Source organism: Amia ocellicauda, chromosome 22, assembly GCF_036373705.1.
Source record: "Amia ocellicauda isolate fAmiCal2 chromosome 22, fAmiCal2.hap1, whole genome shotgun sequence".
NCBI classification, from domain to species: domain Eukaryota; kingdom Metazoa; phylum Chordata; class Actinopteri; order Amiiformes; family Amiidae; genus Amia; species Amia ocellicauda.
Genome location: NC_089871.1, coordinates 16,628,047 through 16,636,867, shown reverse-complemented (window position 1 = coordinate 16,636,867; position 8,821 = coordinate 16,628,047). Strand labels below are relative to the sequence as shown.

Here is an 8,821-nt window from a genome sequence, read left to right as displayed (position 1 = left end):
AAAAGGACGACTTGATATTTTAAACCCTAAACCCTCAACCATCAACCAGTCATTTAAATATGCTCCAGTTATAATTATAACACTTAAGCAAATTCTAACTAGTAGAAACGGGAATGTTGGGAGTTAAAGCCAGAAGACATTGAAGTGCATCGTGGATCTGTAGGTGTCTGTAAGGGTCCAAGTCTACGCGCAATTTGATGACGCACACTACGTGATGCCAAATCACATCCTGAAATGGCAGCAGATCCGTTAGCACACCTGGGTCCCGCAGGTTAAGTTGTAAAAACGAAAGGGTTTCTGGGATTTGTAGTCCTGTAATGTTTCGAGCGGTACCTAGCATTTTTACTCGCCAGGAAACAAAACTCAAGACAGAATTGCTCATAAATTAAAACAAACATTTCAGGAACAATTATATATATATATATATATATATATATATATATATATATATATACACAAAAGACGTGTTCGATAGAACTAGCATGTTGTCTGACTCCGATACATTGTTTGCATAAATTAAGCGGAACTCTGTTTCAGCACGTTTACCGTTTCCAGGCCGGTAACAATTCGTGGTGACACGGACGACAGTGTCGCAATAAGGAAATAGCCGCCCTGCGGTGGGCTCCCACACATACACACACAACAAAACATTAAGTAAAGAAGTGACGTCGTGGGACTTTCACGAACGAACATCTATCATTGAAACCAGCGGATTTAACGTCTGCTCGGTTTGAACAACTTTTTTTTTTGTTTGTACTAAACGAAGGGAAGGCAATGGGGAAAATGGAGATTCCTGTGGCTTTATTCACATTGTTGGTACTCTGTGCTCGCTCGGTGGCGGAAAGTGACAATTCACCACTGACACCCATCTTAGAAACAACCACCGTCAACAAAGCCGTCAATCTGCCGACGAAGCCTCACAACTCGTCGGTGTCCCACAATGTGACGGAGAAAGGCGACGTGATCCACAGCCTGAACGTGGACAGCTCGATGATCCGCAGGGCCCTGTACGTCCTCATGGGCATTACTGTGATCGGGGTGCTGTACTTCATTGCCAGGGCTGTCAGGTGAGTCCTACCATCAACATCAACCATATAATAAATGAAGCGCATGTAAGGCTGACGTCCTAGCAGCATGTGTGTACCGAGCACTTGGATACATTCTTATTTTCTTTAAAATGCTGAAACTATTGGCTCTATATCTGTTTTTCCTTTTTGTCAGGCGAGATCTCTTTTTTGAGTTGATGGTATGTGAATTTGTTAATTTGCGTATGTACACGTATTGACTTAGTTGCAATACAAGCCCTCCACAAGACCGATACATTGATATCTTCAGCACTGTGCATAGATCTCTACCTGGGACTGTTTTAACCATGTTTATTGTTAACGCCATATTGAAATCCCCTTAAAACGACAGTTTTTGTGTGGTATTGGCCATAGGTACTTCATAGATGTGGGTCTACTTTGTAATAAAATCAAATGTCAGTGTGATCTGCAGGTATGGACAGCATGCCATAAAACAAACCAGTATAATTTCTGGAAGGAAAAGTTTGTCACAGATAAAAATGATATTTTCGCTTGTCTGAAATACTCCTCTACAGGATATAAAACTGAAAGCTGGTGACAGAAAGCAAGTAACGTAAACACAAGTTTGTGTCCACAGTAAACCACATGCTGTAAAAATGAAGCTTTTATTCAAGTTTTATTCAGGGGTTGTTCTACAAGAATTAAGCTAATCAGAGCAACTAAACTAAGGAAATGACCCTGAATTGTATAATTTTGTTTGCAGCCCTTCATTTGTTCCTATACCTATTAGGTGTATTCATATGGTCTACCCTCAGTCTACACAAACCTTAAACGTCTAGCAAGTTTGTATTATGAAGGAGGAACCACTTTCTGTTTGTATAATCAGAACGGAATGCTGTTCAGTGCTTTTCTTGCATACTGAACAGGTTCAGTTCCAGCCAGTGTGCATGCTTTGTCAAACCTGTTCAGTACCTAAGCTGCCTGTTTTAAATTCAGATTCCTTATTGAAGCTCAGAGGGTTTACAGGTTGCATGACATGGTCGAAGAGTCTTTTTGGTCGAAGTGCTTTTTCATGGTTTTGCTGTGCTGTGATGGTGTTTCATTGAGCTTAAGAACATAAGAAAGTTTACAAACGAGAGGAGGCCATTTGACCCAATGTGCTCGTTTGGTGTCCATTAATATTCAAGAATCCCATCCAGTCTATTTTTGAATGTCCCCAAATTGTCGGCTTCAGTCACATCGCTGGGGAGTTTGTTCAGATTGTGACGACTCTCTGTGTGAAGAAGTGTCTCCTGTTTTCCGTTTTGAATGCCTTGAAGCACAATTTCCATTTGTGTGCCCGGGTGCATGTGTCCCTGCTGATCTGGAAAAGCTCCTCTGGTTTGATGTGGTCGATGCCTTTCATGATTTTGAAGACTTGGATCAAGTCCCCACGTAGTCTCCTCTGTTCCAGGGTGAAAAGGTTCAGGTCCCTCAGTCTCTCAGTAGGACATTCCCTTCAGACCTGGAATAAGTCTGGTTGCTCTCCTCTGAACTGCCTCCAGAGCAGCGATATCTTTCTGTGTGTGGAGTGTGGAGCCCACAACTGTACACAGTATCCAGGTCTAACTAGTGCATTGTACAGTCTGAACATTACTTTTTACATTGTTTTAAATTCTACACTTTTGACAATATACCATAACCTTCTGTTTGCCTTTTTATATTGCTTCCCCACATTGTTTGGATGGAGAAAGTGAGGAGTCCACGTAGACACCTAGGTCTTTCAACATAAACTTCCTAGCTTGTGAGTTTGTGTTGTAGTATTCTGGTAAAAGGCTTGTGTCAGTATGATTGTGTTTTACAGAGGCCTGGGGTATTTCTCTGATCCTGTGTGTGTGAGGAATTGAGAGAGAAAGGGAGAGCTGCCTTGCAGTGATGGTGTACAGACAGTGGACCTTTTATGTCAGTCAGTGCAACCTATTTTCATAAGCTGTCCTTTTTTCCCCCCCCGACAGGTTGAAGAAAACATCGCAGAGAAAGAAGTACGGGCTGCTGTCTAATTACGATGAAAATGTGGAGATGGCGCCGTTGGAAAGCGACGAGGAAGACACGACTGTTTACGAAGCCAAGACCTTGAGGAGGTGAGGGGCTGGTCGTGGTCCTGAGAGCTGGCCGGGGGTGGGGAGGATGTCTGGAAGTGACCAAAGGAGTCTGGGAAGTTGTGGGTGGTGATAATATCAGGGTAGGGACTCTGTTTGTTTACATACACAAACTTAAAAAATATTTTGTTATATTTAGTTTTTTGTGTGTGTGTATATATAATTTCCATTGTCTATACCAGTATTCCAACTGTAAGGGCTTATTAAAAACAAACATCACCAAAAACACACACTTCAGACTTATTCATGGGTAATGTTTAGACAGGTTATTTTTTCCTCTCTTAATTCCAATTCTCTCCTTCTGAATTCTGTCTCTCCTTTATGTGTCAGATGAGCGGGTCTGTGATCCATGGGAAAAACCTGAAGACTGGAAGGATGAAACATTCCCAGCTTTATTTTTCTACTACTCCAATTTTTTTTTTTTTTTTTTAATCGTTGTTCTCTCCCCTCCCCTCTCCTTCCAGAGAGTTACAGATGTTTTTCAGAGATTTTTTTTCTCTCTTTTTTTATGTAACAAACTTTAATATATGGATTTAAACTAAAACTAAAAAAATATGGTGAACAAGAAAAAGAATGACGGTGGAGAACGGTGACATTGGTGACTAGATGGATCCTCTTATTGACTTCTAAAACCGAGGATCTTTATTCACAGGAAGAGGAGCGTGGTAGTTATTTTGCCTGGGCTGAAATCGACTGGATGTCTAAGTTGCCAAAACGATTTGCATGAAGTTAGTCAGTGATTTGCCCTTTTCAAATGTCCCCTGTTGCAACAAATAACCTAATCCACTAATTGATTCCAGTGTACAAGCCTAAGACTCACATAAGACTTAAATATGTCTGGATTTTTTAAATCTTTTTTTTTTTTTTGATGAAGCACATGTTTTCCAGAACAATATTTCCCTCACGTGGGGGGAAAAAAGAATAATAACAAAATACTGGATCTTCAGTGAATTTGCATTGTCAAACAAGGTGAATACCATCCTGTTTAGCTGCCGTTTTCCCCTCCGTGCCTTGATCTGTGGTACAGATTATGATTCCAGATGGGTCAATTTTCTCAGTTGGGAGTCCACAGACCAGGACAGTGCCGCTGATCGATTGTATCTTCACCGAAGTCAAGAAAAAAGCCAATACGAGGCTGAGCAACTTTTCTCTGCTTGTAGTAGTTGCTGATAAGCCTGTCATCGCCTGTTTAAACCACTTAAAGCGTATCTGTTTATTATTCATAAAAGGAACTCTGCCTCAAGGGCCTTAATTCGAAAATCCATACGCAATTTTCAGAGGTAAGAAAAGTACGGCTGTTTCCTCTGAGCTCTTTATTGATCTTTATCTCCAGATTAAGATCCTTAAAGACGGAACTGCTAAAAATAATCCCACAGATAAGGTGTCAAGAAGAAAACCACAACAAAAAAATTGATTGATTGCGGGATTGGCTGCAGATTTCCATCAAATGCATTTTGTGTCAACTAATACAACAGTAACCCGTAGAGCTTTCTTTATTATTTATTTTGTTTTTGGTTTCTATTTGTATTTTGTGTTATTAATTACTGCAAAGGGGGTGTCTATCTGAAGGGTTTTCTGGTGTTTCCCGTCACTTGCTTCACAGCCTGTTTCATGTGTGATTCCTTGTTAATGGGAGACAACATAAAAAAGAATGGAAAGTAATGTACAATCAGGAGGCAAATAATGGTTTCAGTTCTTCTTTCTGATCAATCTCTGCCTTATATGACCCCTCCCCCACCGATACTCCACAGCGCCTCCATCTCCCTGCCTCAATCGCTGCATTTAAATGTCCAACATTTTCTGAAAATGGCTTTCCTAATAATTCCTGTATCCAAAATGAGATTGGAAAGCGTATTCCAATTCTAAAAAACATTCCATTTTGTAAACGTACTTCTTTTTTTTTTGGTTGTTACTGCTGCCAGAAAATGTGTGATTAATGTACAGCACCTGCAGATGGACCCATTCGGCCGACTGCTGTATCTGCACAAAGTGCCCTAACTTTTACAGGGGTGGATTTTCCTATCTATACCAGAACTTGACCTGGATTGTTATGCAAACACAAAAAGGTGTCTTTCTCAGAAAACCAATTCTGTTATCATATTGTTCATTCTGGGGAAATAATGGCCTCCTGTAAATACTGCTAATCAGTGCAGGATGCATTTCCATGTCCAAATACAGTAGCTACAGTCAATAAAGCCATAAAATAGACATCACAAAACAATTAATAGGAAGTCCTCTGTAAAGTAGACTAAGCCATCTATCTGTGTGAACTGAACCTTAGACTTTATCATAGAAAGATTAGGCAGGGAAGTGGAATTGTTTCTCTGAAAATGACACGTTTACTTAATTACTTATTTGCACTTCAGTTTTTTAAATCCGGTATTGTCTGTATCTGTATCTGTATTTGCCAGTTTGGTCACTTGAGACATCCTGCATTCTAAGACCTGGTAAATTTTGCCTGTATGTGTCTAACGCTATGAACACTTGGTGTGAATTTTTTTTTTGTAGTTCTTTCTATATTTTCTGTTTTTTTTTTTTTTTAAATAACCCAACCTTCTTGTAAAACCGTAAAAGACAAAAGTGAATATTCTATTCTCATTGCTCTGGATGCGATTTTTCTTTTTAAACACATTCTGAAGATTATATATATATATAATTTAAATATCCAATTCAGTGGAGGACTGGAAAGTCATCTAGCTCTGATAAGCTGTTAACTACTGCTGCCCTTATGTCAAGATGTTTGCCGTTGTACCATTTTTGTTATTGTGGTCTGTCTTGTAGTATCCCCTGTTGCGATTGACAATAATGAGCCCTCCCAGCCTATTAGAAATCGCTTCATGCATCAGAAGATCATGCATATACATACTTTTTTATTTTTTTTATTTATCTTTCCATCTTTCCTACCTGCTTTCATACAGAACTGAATGTAAAGGACTAGTGGGACTATAATGAAGCTTTCTTCAGAACGGATAGCATCCCTGACAGCATCCGAGAACTGAAATGTGACCGTAAATAACCGAGTTTGTAATGCTTTAATTGCTGAATTCCTGTAGATCCTTTAACGTGAGCTGGACAGTTCTTCAGTATTTAACCCCAATGAGTGAACTCCGCAGTGTGTTTGTGTAGAGATCATTCGAAAGCCACATTTTCCTGGTTTACTGTATTTCTTAGGCTAGGGGCGCGGGTGTTCAAAAGGCACCCATCTGACCCTTCGTATAACTGGATGCCAAACCTCTCTCCAGTGATCACGGTGGGATGAATTCAGCCCACCATGCTGAAATACCCGTTTTTGTTTGCATTTGAAGCCTCTGTGTCGGTTGAATTGCCCAGCTGCTGAGGTGCATTGATTTAACAGGTGCTCAATAGTGTTTGCCAAATATTTAATCCAGAGCTGGGCAGGGTCCCAAGGGGGCGCATGGGAAAACTGCTTGGCACCCAGTTCTCTGTTTCAGGTAGAGCGCTCGTACCAGCATGTTAATCAGTAATCTGCCATTTTCCAAACACAATTGCGTCTATGTTGCGTTTAAATAGCGCGCAGCAGTGTGACTGCAAAGAGCAATGAAGTATTTTGACTAGGGCTATGCTGAAACGCAGGTCGCTCATATTAAAGACGCCACCTTCCATTCATAAAGATGGGTAATTGTAATGAATTACTTGTCAGTCAAGGTAAGCGTAATTGAGCATAACACGCCATCCTCACTCAAGTGGTGTTAATGAGATCTTCAACCCAGTGGGCCTGGAATAGTCTCACTTGAGTGCTGTTGTAGTTCTCGGTGTCAGGCTTTTGAGCAGTACCTTCTTGGGGAGACCTCGGCCCTGCTGGTGGGGGTGGGGAATGTATCGGACTGGATTTGGAATCGTGGAACTCAGATTTTCAGATCTTAATTCACAAAGCAAGTGCAGGACTGGGCATAGGCCACTAGGTTTGCCCATTAAATATTGAGCAACTGCTGTTTTATAGCGTTAATAAACTCATAATTATGGTATACGCAGTCCGTGCTATGCGGGAAGTCGGGATGGGAAACCATTTAAGACCAAATAGTAGTTAAATACAGATGAGGCACCCAAATCTATGTGCACTCCATATATTGTACACTGCGGTCTTTCATTATTTGATATACATTTTTCTCCATCTGGATTTTTAGCACTGTTGGTTTATCCATCATGGGGGAAAAGTTGCCTAAAACTTGAGGGAATAATGGATGTCATATTTGAATCATCTGGACCAAACTGTTATACGAATGTGTATTATTCCAGTTGCCAAGTATTAAGATTCCTTTCCATTTGTGAGAGCTGGGTGGACATGAGAGAGTCCTGTCTCAAAAATACGACGGGGATCCAAACTGTTTTTTGCAAGTTGATATTCTTTGTTTGAATGCAGTAACACTGGCCTTCTCCCCAGCCTTTGTAAGTCAACCCTGATTTAAATGGTTCTTTTCCCACAACAACATGCTGTTCTTGATATGTATGGTTGTTCTTGTCTGTGGGCCATGAATTTCTGTTTTTTTTTAAGCTGGTTTGTTTGGAGCAGTTCACCACGTATCACCAAAATGAAACTGAAGGCCTGAGCTGCTCGCACAGACCCGTACAAATGTGAATGTAGGGACACGTTCCACTGATTCTTCGATCTTCTCAGAGTTCTATTTTTATACAGGGGACAAAATTCACTTTATTTTTATAAGGTGATTAATTTTTCTAATGTTTGTTTTTTGGAGGATGAATAAACATCTGATGTGGGATTGCTGACATGATAAAATGTCCCCTGCTTTGTTGAAGCCCTTAACCATTTCTGGTCACATTCCTGGGATTCTTTGGCCGAGACGCTGCTGGTTGGGAATGTCAAAAGATTTGCCTGTTTTATACTCCAGTTTGATACGGCCAATTCCTCCCTAGTCATTAGTGACCTAGGAAAGTACAGAGGCATCCAATGAGATGCATGGCAAAGGATGGCTAGGCTAGGGTCTTATTCCTGAATGTTGAAAATGTCTGCGGTTAGTCATGATGTACATTTAAGGAGGTGGTGGGGGAGTGGCCAAATGCAGTACTTGGCATTTAAAATAAAAAAAAGTGATTGCACTGTCTTAAATAGGGACCAATGGGAATTAATTTGCGTTTTTGTTTTAATGAACTCCGTACAGACCCTGGGGTATGCGCAGCATGGTGGCAAGATGAGAGAACCTATTTTGCTGATGATCAGCAGCTTGTGTCACGCATAACCTTATCAGCTCTTTCTTATTAAAACTGATTTTGACTAAAGACTCCCCTTTGTTGTGGCTTTTTCTTCTCTATTTGAAGAATGGATCAAGCAGAGGCACGCCGAGCTCGCTTCAGTGGATTTTAACTGTAGAAGCCAGCGCAAAACCAGGAGAAGAGTGACACGTTGAAAGTGTTTCAACATGACTGGGTGTCCGGGAATGGCTTTTTGGTCATGGATAAGCTATTCCTCTATGATTTTCCTTCAATAAAGAATTAAAATGGTTCTGTATAGCCAGGCTGAGGTGAACACTCTTGTAGTGTCATAATGGTAGTTATTCCACTTCAGTCCACCCAAGCTCACCCAATATTTGTTTGGTCATTAATTTGTAGACGAAGCTTGTGGGATATTCATTGATGACATATGTGCTCTAAAGTCACCAAATTCAATCATCCTTTCTTCAT

The 8,821-nt window shown here is 40.6% G+C and overlaps 1 protein-coding gene across 1 annotated transcript; it reads left to right on the top strand.

Moving 5' to 3' along the window:
• Nucleotides 1–590: 590 nt before the first annotated feature.
• Nucleotides 591–8,422, top strand: fam174c (family with sequence similarity 174 member C). The gene is made up of 3 exons (XM_066695321.1): nucleotides 591–1,067; nucleotides 3,020–3,145; nucleotides 3,494–8,422. The coding sequence occupies exons 1-3, from the start codon at nucleotides 775–777 to the stop codon at nucleotides 3,495–3,497; spliced, it is 423 nt and encodes a 140-aa protein (XP_066551418.1). The 5' UTR covers nucleotides 591–774; the 3' UTR covers nucleotides 3,498–8,422.
• Nucleotides 8,423–8,821: the final 399 nt, after the last annotated feature.

What these genes read in the sequence shown, in the direction of transcription:
- fam174c (XM_066695321.1), top strand. Translation starts at nt 775, where the DNA reads ATGGGGAAAATGGAGATTCCTGTGGCTTTATTCACATTGTTGGTACTC. An exon ending in TTCATTGCCAGGGCTGTCAG is followed by an intron (nt 1,068 to 3,019) that starts GTGAGTCCTACC and finishes CCCCCCCGACAG; the next exon opens with GTTGAAGAAAACATCGCAGA.